At 44.3% G+C, this 18,066-nt stretch overlaps 1 protein-coding gene across 1 annotated transcript; it reads right to left on the reverse strand.

Moving 5' to 3' along the window:
* Positions 1 to 246: 246 nt before the first annotated feature.
* On the reverse strand, positions 247 to 14,090 carry Gp2 (glycoprotein 2). The gene is made up of 10 exons (XM_036175924.1): positions 14,003 to 14,090; positions 11,677 to 12,126; positions 10,483 to 10,605; positions 9,746 to 9,957; positions 9,132 to 9,280; positions 7,606 to 7,851; positions 6,523 to 6,685; positions 4,937 to 5,021; positions 3,098 to 3,142; positions 247 to 305 (listed from the first exon to the last, which is right to left on the reverse strand). The coding sequence occupies exons 1-10, from the start codon at positions 14,088 to 14,090 to the stop codon at positions 247 to 249; spliced, it is 1,620 nt and encodes a 539-aa protein (XP_036031817.1).
* Positions 14,091 to 18,066: the final 3,976 nt, after the last annotated feature.

Below are 18,066 nucleotides of genomic sequence, written 5' to 3' on the forward strand. Positions count from 1 at the left end.
TTAGGTTCTCTTTCTAAGCCTCACTAGTGAGTGAGGAAGTTGGCACAGGACAAGCTGGTAGGGCCTCAGCATGAGGAAAAGAGGAACATAAAGGAGAATGTTCTTCCCTTTCTCCAAACCCCGTCTAGCCTTGAACCAGGGCTATTCACATGATACACATAGGAATCCAGCTCTACTGAAGGGTGGATAAAAGCCATGACCAGAGGGAAGAACGTGAGCTTCTAGGCCAGATGCCCAGCTGGCCTCTCAGAACAGCCAAGTCAGGAAGACAGGCAGGAAGAGCGTGAGCCAGACCATCAAGAACCCTGAAACACAAGAGACATGAGTCAAATGTTGAGCTTTGGAGCTTAGCGGCCAATGCCAGCTGGCCTCCTTGTCACTTGCTGTAGAAGAAGGGGAAGGCAACATAGCCCTAGATTTGGTTGGGACAACAACTGCTTTTTCCATTTTCTTCTGGGCACACAGAGGCAGTTTTCTCAGCCTTTCTTGGTATTGTATGACTAGATCTTGTCAATGAAATAAGGATGGCAATTATGAATTCCATTTGTAGGACTAGTCATGAAAGCCTCCAGCACGATCTTTCATTTTGCCAAGTGTCCAAGATCAGACTCACATAACATAGTGGTGTTACCAGGAATAACCAGAGGGTAGGAGGAACCTATCTTTCCAAAGGCTTCCTAGATCAGAGCTGTATCCCCTAGCACAATGGCATAGAGAATTTTGGGTTATTGCTTATAGCTTCTAGCATTACTTAGAGTGACTAATAATGAAGAGGCAGGAAGGATTAGAATGTACTATCTCTGAGGCTTGACTGTTTAGCTAGCTAGAAATTGTAGCTCTGCAACTACCTAGGTAGACCTGAACAAGACATTACACTGCCATGGGTCCAAATTTCCTTGTGTATAAAATGTAACTATTAATGGCACTTATTTATCAGGTTTCATAAGATTTAAATGAATCAATTCATATCAATCATTAAGTGTAGCATAGTGGCAACATGGTTGTATGGCAAATGTGTGGTTTGAGGTTCAATCTCTAATGCTGCAATAAGATAAAATATAAAATATGTGGGCCTAGAATGTGGTAAGTCTTTTTTGAGTGTTACTTTTGAAAATTAGACTTTGGCTGGGTGGTGGTGGCACATGCTTTTGATCCCAACACTCAGGAGGCAGAGCCAGGCGGATCTCTATGGGTTCAAGGCCAACCTGGTTTACCGAGCGAGTTCCAGGACAGGTTCCAAAACTACACAGAGAAACCCCGTCTATAAAATAAAATAAAATAAAATAAAATAAAATAAAATAAAATAAAATAAAATAAAATAAAATAAAATAAAAAAAAATAAAAAATTAGACTTTGATAGCTGGGATTTGTGTGTGTGTGTGTGTGTGTGTGTGTGCACGTGCGTGCGTGCATGTGTGTGTGTGTGTCTTTTCTGCACACTATTTAATGTTCAGTGTTGAGGGGAAAAATATTGGATGACAGTCATCTTGTATAAGCATGTCATTCCCTTTGAGACCACTACCAAATTACAGCATCTCCTCATCCCCAACAATTCAAAGTCACTTGATGATGCCCTAGAGAGTGGGGAAGGGAAAGTGTGATTTTCAGAAACACAAATGTATGGCAGAGTTTTGACAGTGAGACTTCAACGGTTGATCAGTTAATCCTGAAGCATCAAAAGTGATCCCAAGTGACTGAAAACTATGAGAGCCACAGGGCCCTCTATGGTAGCTTGTTCCCTCTCATCAGCTCCATACCCCACCCCACCCTAGCCTTAGAAGGCCCCAAAGTCTGCAGACAACACTGGGAAGTTCTGACCACTGTGGTAACCTAAAGATGGAAATGAAGGAGACTTGAGGTCCCTGACTTCAAGACACTTTTACTCTGTGCTTCCTGCATTTCACACAATGAGACTGTCTTGTCTGAATACCGTCTGAGGTTACTGCTGAACTGTACTTATTTGGGAAATATTTAGATTGCCACAAAGTTGAGGGTTTGAATGGAAAAGAACATTTTCCTGTCTGTGTTCACTAATATTTGTCTTTCAGAGGATAGAAAAGTAAATTTTCCATCTTGTCCAAAACATATTCTTCAATGTCTCTGGTCTTAAATTCTAGGTCATTCATCAAAACCCCACTCTGTGCCTTGTGAAACTCTTTTGACTGTCTCTGGTATGGTTAATTAGGTCTTTATGCACCCCTGCTCTGTCCACCTGCTTGTCACTGAACAGCTTATGCCCTGTCTCATTTATTTAGTCAGCTATTATTGACTGCTGTAGAGTTTCATTCACCTAATACTTCCTGATCTAGAGACATTTTAGCTCTTGGTCAAATATCATTTTCTCTAACAGTTCTGACCCACTCTTTCTTCCTATTTTGATCATTAAACAATCAAACATTGTTTAGGCACATGGCCATCCAAAACAAAGATACCATTTCCCAGGTTCTTTTGCAGCCAGGTATAGCCACATAGCTAGAAAATAAACAATGAGATATAAATGGAGGTGGGAGATGCCAGCTGCCAGAATGTTCCATAACACTCTTTGAATTCCTTCACGTTCTTCCATCTTGAAGTCTTGCTGTTTTCTTGGACCATAAAAATGATGGCTACCCATGAAAAAGCAAGCTGGAAGAAGCTTGAATCTTTGATTGCTCACCTATCATAGATTTTCTTACACAAGGATTTCACTTATATGTTAAAGAAATAAACTTCTCTCTGATTTAAGACTGTATTACTTATGCCTGTAGCTTCCTATCATGCCACCCACCTTTTATTTCTAATTGAATGATTTTTTGCTTTTTATTGTCTATTTCTCACCCTGGAACATAAGCTCTAGGAAGGGCACGTACCTGGCCTGTCTTTAATCAGCAACATATTATGAGTTCCCAGCACAGAGTAGCACTTGGTAAGCACTTGCTGTTAAGCCACTGTCTCCTCTGCTAGATGATAGAACCCCTCTTGGTTAGCATCATCTCACTAGTCATGCTCCCCAGAAGAGGGCCCAGCACAGCAAAGGGGGTGTGTAGATGTTCACAGGGTTGGAGGATGGAAGCAAAGAGACTTGCAGTGCTGTGAGAAGCATAAGGAAGCCATGTACCTGCAGTGCTGGGAGTCCCACTGGAGGTATCAAGAGTCTGAGCACCTGTGGGCAAGAGCAGAAGGTGAGGCTGCTTGGTCATGCTCTGATGACTGCGGTCCTGGAGCCATAATTGCTCCAAGTCCTCCTGGACCTGATCACCACTCCCACCGGCAATCCTCACCATGGGGGGGCTCTACTGTCTGCCAGGCATGTATCTAAGTACATCCCATGCAGCTTCCACCTAATTTTCCTAGTGGATTTGTGAAGAAAGTATCTTCATCTCCCATTTGGCTGGTGGGAAGACAGAGGCTCAGCGATGTCAAGGAACTTGCTAAGTTGATATTTCAGACCCTATGAGAGCTGGGATTCTATCTGCAGTGTGATGGTTGCTTTCCATTGTCAACTAGAAAGAGTTGAGCCGGGCGGTGGTGGCACACGCCTTTAATCCCAGCACTCAGGAGGCAGAGCCAGGTGGATCTCTGTGAGTTCAAGGCCAGCCTGGACTACCAAGTGAGTTCCAGCAAAAGGCACAAAGTTACACAGAGAAACCCTGTCTCGAAAAAAAAAAAAAAAAAAAAAGAGTTGAGAGGTGTGTAGGAGATGGCAAAGTACAGTTCTCAGTTCTGGGCGTGTCTGGGAGGGATTTTTCCGGAGATCAACTAAATGAGCAAAAGACTTCCCTAAATGTGTGTATACTGTTCTATAACCTGGGAGCTTTGGTGGGTTAAAGAAGGAAGGGGAAAGCTCCATGGACTTCCCCCTCCCCCTCCCTTCTCCCTGCCCCCCCTTTCCCCTTCCTGGTTGCAATTAATTGAACAGCTTTATTCTACCTCTCATTCTTCCTCTGTAACATTCTACCTGGCTAGAGGCCCAGTAACATGGAGGCAAGCCACCATGGACCAAAACCTCTGAAATTATGAGCCCAAATAGATCTTCCCTCTTTAAGTCATTTCCTTAGCAATCTAGTCATGGCAATGAATAGCTAACAAAACCTGTGTGTATGTCTCCACTGTGGATGCCCATAATCTCCCCTTCTCAGGTTGTTCTGTGACACTGCACAGGCTTTAAGTTAACAGTTCAGTAAGGGGACAGGACCACTCAAGGCAGACCTTCTTCATGAGACAGCTTAGCTTGGTCATCTCAGAGACAGAAGAGGGAGCAGGGCTGCCCTCCTGAGGCTTCCCTGAGCAGCCAAGCTGACGATACATGTAAAGCGGTTCAGCGCATAGTGTAGGTAAAAAAAACATTGTTATTTGAGGAGAATTAACATCATTGCATCTTAATCTTTGCAAGGCAGAAAGCTTTTTCTTTTTTGGTAGGAAGAGTTCTTGTGGTATAAATAAAAACCACAACAGTACTGTTACACACTTGTGTAGGATGAATGAAGAGTTACAGAGTGGTTGTATAGCTTCCCATGTGTCCTGTCTCCAGAGGACCATGGCTAAATTTTAGAAAGCACATTCACCCTAATGGGGCTGAATTACAGGACCCTGTGTAAGCTTTGGGGAAAAGCAGTGAAATCAGACTCATCTGTGTCCATTCTAACTTGTGCCATTCATAAGCAAGTGATCATGGGTGAATCTATTAATGTCTCTGAGCCTTGGATTCTAACCAACTAGATGGACACAGTCATGGGAGGATTAAGTATACTGATGAATGTGAGAGTTACACTTGGTTTCTAATATATAGGCATCACCATAAATGCCAAGACAGTTCCACCTCATAGACACATTCATCAGTGATAGGTGGAGTGAGAGGGCAGAAAAACTCATGTAGCTGGCACTGGTGTCCCCAAGCATCAATAGTTAATTATTGGCACTTGGCCAACTGTCCTTGCACCAGGACTCACCCACTTACCTCTCTTAGTGATGGGTCCTAAATCTAGAACCTGAGCTAGGTTGATGCCTGGCCCATTGCTGCGGAGTTGGCTTGTAGAACAAGACTGTGAAGACATAGAACTCTTGTTATAACAAAATTTAAATACCTGGCTCCTATGTGTAGATTACCATGGGTATGGACATCTGTGGACCTGTGGCCTAAGTACTTGGATATCTCACCAAATAGCCTTCTTTTTGATGCTGTGGTTTCTTTCAAACATGAGAATACAGCCATAACATACCTGGGTTTGACTCTCATCTCTATCCTCCCGTATAATTGAGACAAACGTCTTTATCTGTCTATGATCAAATAGTTTGTATCTGGTTTTATTTAGCTGGTTATTCATACATTGATTCATTCATTCATTTATGCAGGCAAGCATGTGAGGAGGCCAAGGATTGGCAAGTGTCATTGTAGGTTGCTGTCACCTTACTTTTTGATACAAGGTCTCTCAGTGAACCTAGAACTTGTCCTTTGGTTAGGTTGGTGATCTAGTAAGACCCCAGAATCCTCCTCTCTCTACCCCCCAGGACTTGAGTTACAGACACACGGGTTTTCACATGGGTTCTGGGGATCCAAACTCAGGTACCTAGGCTTTTCTAGCAAGCATTTTACCATCCAGATCTCCCCAGCCCTGCACCCTGGTTTTAAACATTAAAATGAAGTATAACAGCAACATATAGACACATTGTAAGCACCCGAGGAATACCAGCCGCTCAGACAGTGCCCATCAGGGGTAAAAGTATGGTCATCTGAGTCATATCTCAGAACATCCCAGTTTTGATACTCTAGCCCTGAATGGGGCTGTGTGTCTGGTTCTCTGAGCCTCAATTTCTTTATCTGCACAGTGAGGCTTGATTAAATAGTCATTGTGAGAGCTCAAGTAGATAAAGATGTGGGAGCTTTAGTGCAGAGCCTGAAACAGAGAAGGAATGGAAACAGCCTTACCACAGGATCACATTCGTGCCTCATTGAAAGCCTGGCGTCCAGAAGTATTCAGCATTTTGTAGTTTCTCAGATTTTGGAACATTCACAGTCTTTACATATTAGTCATTTATAATCTGAGAATCTGTAACCCAACATTTCCCAAAATCTGAAACTTTTTGAGCTTTATCTTGTCCCTTAAAAACTTTAAGACTTTGGAACACTTTGGGTTTGAAATTTTTGAATCAATGATGCTCAACCTGTAATATCATAATCATTCATAATAGATGTTATGTGAAGGAAAGCTGACTTGCCTTGTGAAGAGACAATAATTGCTCATAAATAGGCTTTGGGGATGCTCAGAGTCTCTCTGTCCATGTTTCTTCTTTATCTTCTTATCTTCCTTGTATCTAGCCACTCACCCATCTGTCTCTCCACCTCTTTAAGCAACGATCCATCCATTCAATCAACTTTCTTCCTTCCTCCCCTCCCCTCTGCCATGCCTACTTCTGCCCCTCTTCCTCCCTTCCTTCCTTATGTCTATCCATCCATCCATCCTTCTTTCCATCCATGCCTCCATCTATGAACCCAATAAATGTATGTGGAGAGCCAACAGGGTACCAGTCCAAAGAGACACTCACTTTTTCGCACTGTTCTTTAGTGGGGTCACACAGGTGAACCTCACAATGCAGGAACACTAGGTCATAATTTCCAGCAAACATGAACATCTGTACTGAGAATCGGCTTTGCAAGGACACCCCATTCTCCTCCACATGGATGGTGGAGTCACGTTGATTTGGGCAGCTGGGAGAATGAAAAGGTCAAAGATGTAACTTCTAACCAACACTGCAGAACTTTAAAGAGCTCTCTGCTCCAGGCTTTGCCCATCATACTTTCATGACATTTTCTGGTCAGTCTTTCCTCAATAAGCTTGTATGATTTAAGTTTTGAGGTGCACAGTTTCTGGGGTGAGCCAGAAGATTCCAGTCCCAATTTCTAGGTAAGTGTTTCAGGCCTGGTTAATCATTCTTATTGTGCCTCCACATACCAGTTTATTTGTTCCCCCCCACACACACATATTTTATTTTTCTGTATTCTTGAGAATTATATACATGTATACAATGAAATGTGATCATGCCCTCCATTTTCCTCCAATCCCCCCATGTATCCCTTGGCTATAAAGAAGGGATAGTCATGTCCATTTCATATAATTGATACAAGCACTTAGTGAGGTCACTGTGTACATTTTCTCATTATAGAGTTTGGCACACAGCTGAGCTCAAAGATGAATATTACCAAGTACCATTAATATTTGCATTGTGACCCCTAGGTAGGCATTTGTTTTATCATTAAATGACATACAATAATAGCTTGTCCTATAATATTTGTAATATCATGTTCACTTTAATCAATGTAAACATCTATATAATGGCCCATTGTTACTCAGTTGAGCTATATTTTAACAGTAAACTTAATGGAAAAGTTATCAAGAATACTGAAATGGAAAATGATTTACATTTCTTTACCTGACTCATCCAGTTTGTTTAATACTTTAGCCTAAAATATCAGGAGTAACATTCCAAGATCAAACAAGATGCTTATAATGTGTAATGGCAAATTATTTCTAAATGAAATGAATCAATTTACACCTCTGCCAGCTATCAAGGAGATTTTAACCAAAACTTAGCTATAAAAACAATAAACAAAAACAGGTCTCCTGATACCTGTCTCTGATGATGAAGTACTTTAAGGGGTCATCCTTGTCTTCTGTGGGTGTGGCATAGCAGTTCCTCAGCAACAGCTTAAACTTGGAGGTATCTCCTGTCTCCAAGATGGCACCCACATAGAGCATAGACTCTACTGGAAGCACCACTTTGGCCCCTTCATAAGGGTGTGTGTAGCTCTGGTCTTGGAAGAGGGCCATTCTGACAGTGAACTCTCCTGCCCCACCCACATCAATGTTCAAGGAACTGAGACAAGAAAAAACACAAGAGTGGAAACATCAGGCTTTGATCAGAAATAAATAAATAAATAAATAAATAATAAATGAATGAATGAATGAATAAATAAATAATAAATGAATGGATGGATGAATAAATAAATAATAAATGAATGGATGGATGAATAAATAAATAAATAAATAAATAAATAAATAAATAAATAAATAAAAAAAAATAAAGCCCTACACTATTATAATGTTATGGAGAAAAAGAATCATCTCTGAACTTTAAATAAACTAGCTGATAATCCATTGAAACAGAGCACTTATTGGCATTTAAGCTCTGAACATGACAGGCTTGCAAGCCTGTCTCTGAGATTTGCACCCATTCCCCCTGTGTGGTAGCTATATCAAGCTCTTACTCAAGGAACACGGGTTAGTACACAACACCATCTTGTCACATGGGCAACAGAGCTTGGGATCAGCTCTTACAGGCTCGCAATTTTTAGCCTTATATATACTCTCCCTCCACCTCTACAATCTTCAACTGAATCCAGTTTGAACAAGATAAATAACTTTCATTTTTTTATTTATGAACATGGGCTCCATGATACAGCCTGAAAACCTTTGAACTTTGACATTCTTAATTCTTCTCATCTGTAATTCTTAAACCCAGGAGGCAATCAGGGCATGGGACAGGCACCCTGGATTTCTAGCTGACAGTTTAGAAAAATCCCTTGGCAATTCTAGAGTTGTATAAAACCTAGTTTAATGAGCCTCATTCCGGGCACAAAGGTGCCATGATAAACAAAATGTAAACAAAAACCTTGCGTAGATCCAATCACACCCAAACTGTTGTTTCATTCTATTCCTCTGAGTATAGTTGCTGTTTATTCAAAGGTAGACTTGGCTTAAATCTCCAGCCTGCAGGAAAACCTCCCTGATCCCTTCCAATCTCTATCCCACAAAGATTAGGTCTGGGACCCATGTCCACTGACCCGAAGCACCCCACATATCTCCTACATTGCATTGTCTGGTTGGTAAATGATTACCAATTATGACTACTGAGATGATTAGTTGTTTGCTGCCTTTCTCCTCAAGGTGAATGAACGTGTCTGAAGTTTTTGTTTCCTGAGTTTTAAGCACTGACCCATGGTACAGCATTGCTTCATAGTAAAAGATTTTACTCTTTACAAGTGCTTTGATCATGCTGAATGTTCCTAGCTACAACATAGAAATGTAGTGAGTGGAAGATCCTGAAGCGGGGTGGTAGCACTGTGTGGACATCATAGATTGTGTGTGTGATCATACCTTACAATAGGCTGGAGTGCAGTTTGGAGGCTGATCTTCATGTCCAGTGGGTAGGTGCACTGGAAGTTGACATTGACGATGAAGTCCCTGATAATGAAATCAGTGGCCAAGGAGAGGGTGTTTCTGTAGATGGCATGGGTCCCATTGTTCTTTGTCATAAAAATGAAAACACATGTGTTCATACAGATATGTGTAGGTGCATCTCAAACTCAGATCTGTCTGATTCCATAGCCAGCATTTCCAGCTATGCAGCCCCCCTGAATTATGACCCCCAGGGAATAAGGGGTCCTCTTTTTTCCTGCAGTGCTAGCACTTATGGGAAGCCAAGAAAAACCACTAGAAAAATGAGTGATTGACCCAGGAGAAGAGTCAGGGGCTGACATGCTTGCTCTTCCCATATCACCTCTAATTAAGATCATCATGATCAGAGCTGATCTTATGTAGCTCATGTGTTAAGCCCAGCCTAAGCTCTTTAACATGGACCAATGTGTAAATTCACATAACTCTGGAGGCCCAAAGAGAATAAGAAATTTGCCTGCAATCTCACAGCTCTGAAGATGCTCCCATTAGCTCAAATCCCACCCAAGACTAGCAGTGGTGTGAATACCACTTACCTCCAGAATGTTCCCACAGTCACTAGCAACAACAGGGCTGGTTGTGGACACCCAGTTGTTGGGCTCGTTTTGCATGATTCTGCTGCAATTCCGGTCATTCAGGTAGGCAACAATGTTCTCCTCAAAACCCAGACCTCCCAATAAACACTTGTCCAGCTTCACCTTGATCTCATCAGGTCCACAGTCCAGCTGGGGCTGCAAACTCTGAGTATCTAGGAGGCCAAAAGTGAGGTCAGTGGAGTGGACAGGGTACTGGAAGTAATGAGGAACAGCTACATTCTCTGCCTTGCAGCAAATCCACCATGCCCATCAAGTTGCAGAATAGACTAGACGGGGTCTGAGACCCCAACAGAAGTCACATTCAGACTGATGAAGAGGTCTCTGATTGAAGACTTCCAAGTGTCTCTAGTACAGGCTTGGCTTATTTACTCCTGGGAACCAAAGTGATCCTGTATTCTACACTAAACCAAAGCCAGATGCCGGTGCCAGAGCCACCTGTTGATACAGTGTTCCAGCAGCTGACCTGGAAGTTTGGTCTGGCTCCACCTGGAAGTTTGGTCTGGGCCTACCCTCTCTCACCCTTGCAAACCTACTGACTTCATAACAAGGGGCCCAAATAAACCTCAAGATTTCCCCAGTGTCACTTCCATGGCCCCTGACTCTCGTCCCTGCCTTATCATGACCCTCTTAAGTTTCATTCGTTTTGCCCTGACTACTCAGACCTAGGAGCTGCTCACCAGAAACATTGAGGCCCTGATTGCAGACACAGGTCCAGTTGCCATCTTCCAGCACACACTCCTCCACAGAACGACAAGTGGTCTCACATGGCATTTGTGGAGGGGGGGTTGGAGGGGAGGGTTCTAGAGAGAAGGGACAGAGGAAGAGGATCAGGATGCAGAGCAGGGTGGGTCTGAGTCCTCCCAAGCCAACTGTCTCATTCCTTCAGTCTTTCTAAGCATATGAGATGCTTGCCAGAAAAGCCATCCCTCCAATTCATATTTCCTGATTCCCAAATCCAGCAGAGTGAGTAACATCCCTGAAGCTGCCAGGCCAGTGATTTTAAGTCCACAGTTGCCAGGGTTACAGGGCCTGGATTTAAATCCTGGCTCTTCTGCGTTGCAGCTCTGTGATGCAGGAAGAGCTATTGGACCTTTCTATGCTCCAGATCTTAATATGAACGATGACATAGACCCCATTTCATGGACTAAATAGGGAGATCCAGCGCATCAATATGTTTAAAGCAGACTGGGAACAGGTACAATGTGAGCAGTGCGAGCCGTTATTCTGCCCTTTTGTTTCAGATCAGAAAATAGGTTCTCAGAGGAGTAAAATTTGACAAAAGTAAAATTCAAATGAGCCAGGGTTCTTGATATTGTTTGTTTTGTGTGTGTGTGTGTGTGTGTGTGTGTGTGTGTGTGTGTGTGTGTGTGCTATACATGCATGTGTGGGTATAAGCACTCATGTATACATAGAGGCTTGAAGAGGACATCAGGTATCTCTGCTCAGCCACTCTTCACCTTATTCCCTTAAGACAGGGTCTTTCCTGAACCTGGGTCTAGACTGGCAGATAGTAAGCCCCAGCCTTCTGTGTCTGATTCCCATGGTCTTGGGGTAACAAGCATGCTTGGTTGCATTCAGATTTTTACATGGGTGCTGGTGATTGTCCCCACAGTCGTCACACTCACACAGCAAACACTTTTTATTCACTGACTCTTCTGACTAGCCTGATACTATGCACATGCATTTATAATTCAGGCTATCTCACATTCAAATATGAATTTCTGGCTTGTGCCTGGTAGCTCCCAAATTATGTTTCCATGTGTATTTCTCAAAGGACCCAGTGGTGGCTGCTTTGCTCAGTCTCCTCTTGACCACCTCTGCTGGCTCCACTGAGTCCTGGGCACTAAAGGTAACCCTGTCCTGCTGCTTACCTGTGCAGTATCTCAGGCTGCATTCAGGGGTACCCTGTAACCTGTACACATAATAACTTTCTGATTCTTCCAAGCAGGCCTTCACCTGGACCTCGGTATTCCAGAAGCAGCAATTTTCATTCCAGTTAGCACAGGCTGTACGGCTGACAATTCCATCTCCCAGGACGGGGTGAGGCCCATCCAACCACATGGGAGCAGAGGCATGGCACCGGTAGATCGGCACACAGGCCTCTGGCATCTTCACCCCTCCTTCACCCTCAAAGCGGTACCAGCCTTGCAAATTATCGTCACACCCCTCTGCTTGCTCAGTGTTCTCTGTGCTTCTGGAGGGGTCGTCCAGGACAGTGTAATTCTGGCAGGGGTCCAAACAGACACCAGCCTCTGGAGTGCCAGGGGATCCACAGTCTAGGTCCAGCCCTTCAGAGCTGCTGTTTCTAGGGCTTCCATAACCTGGGAAGAACAGAGAGCATGTGGGTTTATTGAGCAACTCCACAGCCTTCAGGGTTTTTATCCTCTCTCATTCTGCTTTGAATGTCCTAAGGATCTCAATGAGGCCGACAGGTACACGTGACAGTTGTTAACACCAGAATGGTCAGTGAAGACTTTCCATGGTATTTTACATGCAACAAGGACATCAGGACCACCACCTTGTCTAATCCCCCCCCACTGCCCCACCCAGGGTTTCAAAGAGTCTCTCTGTGGGCCAACAGCAGGACACTGTGTGTGTCCCACTCAATCAATGTTTGTTTTTCTCATAAGTGTAATACAGGCTCCTGAGAAAATCCTCAGACAGTAGTAAAGTGAATTAAGCAGAAATAAATATTGTCACATTGCTTGATTTGGCAAAATATGTCTTAAAATGAAGCTTGTCCTAAGTCGTACCCATCTCTAGAAGTAAGCACAAATTTGTTGTATATAGCCCATACATGAATTCTCCCATGTATGTGTGAAAACACACACACACACACACACACACACACACACACACACACAGAGAGAGAGAGAGAGAGAAAGAGAGAGAGAGAGAGAGAGAGAGAGAGAGATTTAAAACATTGGTTGCAACCTTTAACTTATTATAAAATCAACACTGTTTCCTATCAGTAGGTAATAGCACAGGCCAGCATCCACAGATCAATCATGTCAATCATACCCAAGCTTAGTGTTATTGGTATATTATTGACTGCATTATTCATTATTGTGCAACTGCCTTCAAAACAGAATCAGAGAGTCCTTGGCCTCTACCTGCCCAATGCCTGGAGCTGCATCTCCAGTGGTCCCAGAAAGCAGAAACCACCTCCACTGAAAACCAAGCATCTAACAGGACCATTTCTGTTGCTGATTCTTCTTTTAGGGGTTCGGGGTGAGGGTGAGCTATGATGTGTGAGGAGGCAGAGAAGTGATGAAGGGGGGGATGAGCAGAGGCTGGAAGAGGGGGACTTAAATGCAGCTCTGACCTGCTGGCTGGTGACCTTGAAAATCAATTAAGCTCTCCTGAGACTCATGCAAAACCACCCCAAGATTTCAAGGGTCCCAAACTCTCGTCCCACGTCCCAGGTCCTGTCATTTGTTCACCTGTGACAATTACAATTCCTGTACTTGACTTACAGAGATCTTTTTCAGTGATTCTCGTTAAACATGAATTCCATGGGGACTGAAGAGATAGCTCAGTTAGTACAGCAACTTGTAAGCATGAAGATGTGAGTTCCATCACAGAGAACCCACTTTAAGAAGCTGGGCACAGTGGCATGAGCTTTTAATCCCAGGGCTGGGGGAGTGGGAATAGGCTGATCCTTGGGGCTCACCAACCAGACGACCTAAGCTATGGTGGAAATGAGAAACCCTGTCTTAAAAAATAAAGTGGATGGCATGGGAGGAGTGGCATCTAAGGTTATTCTCTGGATTCCACATGTGCATGCGCATGCTTATGCTCACGCACACACGCGCGCGCGGACACACACACACACACACACACACTTAGATCTTTGGAAGACAGAAATATCATTAAATCTAGTACCTTCATTTTTACAGGTAGAGGAGGAACAACTTGATAGAGGAGGAGAAAGGAGGAAATAGGATGATCTTTCTTATCTTCCAGGCTGTGCTCTCTGATCACCCCCAGAAAGGGGTTGCAGAAGCTAAGGTTACTGGCTCCCCTGCCCTTTCAGGCTCTGAGAGATTGATGCTTCCCTTGCTCTCTCTAGCTCTGAGTTTTTCCTTCCAACCCCCTGTTCCTGGAACAAACCTGAGTGGCCTTTTCTGCTCCCTCCCTCTGCTCACTCCCTAGGTGTTGCTGAGCATCTGTGATCCCTGGTAAGCAGACACTCACCTTGCTGTATTGTAGATGGAAATGCCAGTGTCAGAATGCAGGAAGCCACAGCCACCCACAGCAAGTCGCAGCCCACCATCCTTTCCATAAAGTGAGCCTTGCAGGTCACACTGCCACCTACAGAGTCTCCATGCAGCTATGGAAAAGGAAAGGCTCACATCAGGTCAGGCCAGCAGATCTCTGTGGCTGTGAGTAAAGTTGAAAGTCAGTTCAACACCTATCATGTGACTAAGGTTGCTTGAAGTCCTTTGCATGGTTTGCCTCACTTAAGTCTCTGAACCACTCCACAGAAAGGTGCTGCCATGGTTCCCATTTTGAGGTGAAGAAGTTTAGTTTCAAGAGTACTAACTCCACAGGAAGGTACTGTTATGGTTCCCATTTTGTGGGCAAAGTTTAGTTTCAAGAGTATGTTAATCCAAATCATGTCTCTATAGCTGTTTCTCTGTGCAATTGTGGACATTACATGGACCTGACAGTAGCTCCAGGTTTTCAGAACCCAAACCGCTGGTATGATGCACAGAAATGGAGAGGGATAGGATTAGGGGCTTTCCAAGATGAAGTCCGTAACAAGCAAGTCAACAGGGGGTGAGTGCTGCAGAATGTCCTAGAGTGGTGTTTGGAAAGTCCCTGCACAGGTGGAAGTAGACACTCTCTAGAAATTGAAGGCAAAGATTCTAGTGCCTGTTGGTACCTATGGACAACATGCTGTCTGTCTTGATTACATGCACTGGGTCCTGCAAAGACCCTCTGGAATTTCACAAGCATAGTGCCATGTTCTCACACTGGCTCCCAGTAAAACAATTACATGATGGAATAATTAATAAATGAATAAGCAAAGCAAAGAAGCAAGTAAATAATAGATAGGCAAGTGTCTGTCAACTTCAGGTGACATTTACCCTCCTGTGCCCTGAAAGGGGACCTCTAGATGATTTCTTGCAGCTTATGAAAGATATAAGTCAGAGCTAGAACCCTGTTTCTGATAGGGTATCATGAGTCCACTAAGAGAGAGCAGAGACAGAGGAGCACCCAAGACTGTGATTTTGAGAGATGCCAACCCAAGTGGGCACCTGTGTCTTCTTTGTGGGAAGGAAAAGGATATCATATATAAGCTGGCCAGAGCCAGCAGGTGACTGGGACCATGAGCTGAGTGATTTGGGGAACCTTTGACAATGGTCCAGAGTCACTTCTGGGTTCAGGGAGTTTACAGATGCCTGAGGCAAGTCCATTAGGTAAAGAGGGTGAAACTCACCTGCAGGTGAGGATAAAGCTCGCTGGGCCTTGGAACAGGACTTACCTTAAGGGAAGAATCCAGAGCCTCCTTCCTCCTCCGCCCAGCGTGGGAACATAACCTGCTGTCTGCTCCATTTATACTGACACTCCCCACTCATGTGGCTTTTCGTGATTGGTGCTGAGGTAGGACAGGCACTATGTTCCCAGGCACTGGTGCCTGTTGGATGAAGGTAAGATAAGCCATTTACCGTAAAGGGTAGGGAAAGAAGAGCTTTTGTGCCACCTGCACGGAAACTCTTCCAGAAGGTGCTATTCCACACAAATGTTTCTCTGCAAGCAATCGCAATATGTACTTAAGGTTGGCTACCCCAGACATTGCCAATATCTTGCAATCATTATTCCTCCCATCTAATCCTCTAATAAACTCACAAAGTCAATGCCATGTTCATTCCCACAGAGCAAACACTAACGAGAAGGAAGCAAAAATGCCCCAAGGAAAGTAGACAGAAACCAAATAGTCTTGTTTGCTTAGTAGGTGTCCAGTATAATGCCTGTTCCTAGCTAATTGCATTAGAGCACTTCCTCTTGGTTCACTTGGTGCCAGGGAGCGTGAGAGAACGAAGGAATGGTGTTTGAGAACTTACCATTCCTAACCCACGGAGTTTACCCAATTTCCAATTATTTAGAAATGGTGAATTGTTGAATGGAAAGAGATGTCCAAAGGCTTTTGGACAACGTCAGCATTGGTACAGCCTCGCCTCCAAGGCCTTAAAATAAGTGGGCTAACCTAGGTATTGGAAAGCACAGACCTGTGAAAGGGCTTTAAAAGTTAGGTCATATCTAGCCCCTTCCCCAAGTTTTCCAAGATCTAACCCCATTGTCTCTTACCCAATGTCTTCTTTTTCCCCTGAGACCAATTTGTACTTGGATGTGTGGATGCCCCTGAGGTGTAATTGACTTGCCAGGGCCTATGCTCTTAAACATGATGGACTCTCCCTCTCCCAGACATTTTTTCATTTGAGGTTCTTCTTTAACAGTAGCCTGTATCAAGTTGCCAGAAAACCAGCCAGAATGGAGGGCTTCAGTCCATGATAGCTGAGACCACAGTATACTTCAGTCCATGGCAGTGGGAATGTGTGGCAGAGGCTGTTCACATCTTGAAAGACCAGGAAGTGGACAGCAAGACAGGAAGTGAGCTCAGGTCTAACCTTGAATGGTCTGCCCCCAGTGCTGGACTTCTGCCAACTGTACCCCACTTCTTTGAGGATCCACAGCATCCCAGATAGCACCCTCAGCTGGGGGGCTAATGCTGGAAAGAAGAGACCATGAAAACCATCTCAGATTCAAACTATAGCACAATTTCAAACTCACTCGAAGGCTGAGTCCCAGCTTAGATGACTCTCCTGAGCCTCATTTCTGGTCCTCAGATGCTTCTGAGCTTCTCCTCTTGGTAGAATTCAAACAGTAGCTTCCAGGCTGAGCTCATCACCTCCCCTGACTCCTCTCCTCTCCCTATGTCTACCTTCTATCTTGATCAATGGCAGCCCTGCTCACCAGTCTTCCAAGCTGGAGATGAGATGCGGCTCTCACTTTTCCTCCTTGGGCCTCAATTCCAGGAAGCTCCACATCTCATCTTTCTGCATTTCAAACGCCTCTTGACTCTACCCACTCTTCTTCGTTCTCACTTCACCAATCCAAACTTGGGTTGCCATCATGTGAGATGGTGATTTTAGCACTGGTTACAGATTGTTCTCTGTGCTTTCAGTCTTGCCTCCTTTGTTTCGGCTGGGTTTTTGTTTGTTTTTGTTTTTGTTTTTGTTTTTGTTTCTGTAGCCTGTGTTACCCTCTGCTCCCAGCACTCCAGGCCCCAGGGATCCGACTCTGTTTATGCTTCCTACTTCTGCTCAGACTTCACTGTACCAGCTCTGCTACAGCCAATGCCAGATTCTCTGAACTCTTTCTCATCCCCAGATGATTGCACAATCCTTCCCCGCCTAGATTACTCCATGTTCAGCCTCTTCCTGTTTACTGTCTCTGCACATCCTGTCTGGTCCTCTGCTCTGTCCCCAGGTCCCTCCAGAACAACTCTAATCCCATTCACTTGCCTGGTAACTAGTCTGTCAAGTCTGTAGGCGCTTTGAGGACATGGATTTTGATCTTTAATAAATAAACGTACGTATATTCTAGGCCCTCTCTAATGAGTAATGTGTTCAATGCCCAGGTGTCAGTCAGCCTGGATAGAAAGATACAAGTTTCTGCCTCAGGACCTTTGCACTTACTGTTCCAGCCACCTATGACATTCTCCAGCTGTCCCCAGCAGGCGGTTTCACTCCTTTACTCTCTCAGCCTCTGCCTGTCAGAGAGCGCACACCCTCTCATTCTCTGTGAACCAACACCCCTGTCACACAATCGGGCTGTTCTTGCCTTTCCCCCACCCCAGGGGTTGTCACCGCTTGTCACATCTCATGGTTATTATTTCAAGGTATCGCCCTTACCAAAATGGCTCTGTTTGGTAATTTGCTGTTTCCTCATTACCATAAAAGTGTCTGGCGTTTAATCTGATATCTAATTAATATTCATTAATTAATAGCTAGGGGGTCCATTAAGCAGACAGAAAGCAAGAAAGGGAAGGATGTAAGAGGGGCAAAGCTGTCACTGCGGCATCTCTCCTCTGCCCCTCACCCAGCCTTTGTCAGGTTCTGCTCTTGGTTCCCTGGGTTCCCTGGTTCCTTCTCTTCAGGTTCTGCGGCTCCTGAGTCACAACACAGACCATTCTGTACGGAGTCACTCAGCCTAAGCTGACCACAGACAGTTCCTATGTAACAGCAAGAGGC

The sequence above is a fragment of the Onychomys torridus genome, chromosome 1 (genome assembly GCF_903995425.1).
Source record: "Onychomys torridus chromosome 1, mOncTor1.1, whole genome shotgun sequence".
NCBI lineage: Eukaryota > Metazoa > Chordata > Mammalia > Rodentia > Cricetidae > Onychomys > Onychomys torridus.

Bases quoted from the DNA above. Each gene is read 5' to 3' on its own strand.
- Gp2 (XM_036175924.1), bottom strand. From the start codon at position 14,090: ATGGAAAGGATGGTGGGCTGCGACTTGCTGTGGGTGGCTGTGGCTTCC. The intron at 12,127-14,002 runs GTGAGTGTCTGC...TGTTCTTCCCAG, and splicing joins TCCATCTACAATACAGCAAG to GTTATGGAAGCCCTAGAAAC. The intron at 9,281-9,745 runs GTAAGTGGTATT...TTTATGACAAAG, and splicing joins ACTGTGGGAACATTCTGGAG to AACAATGGGACCCATGCCAT.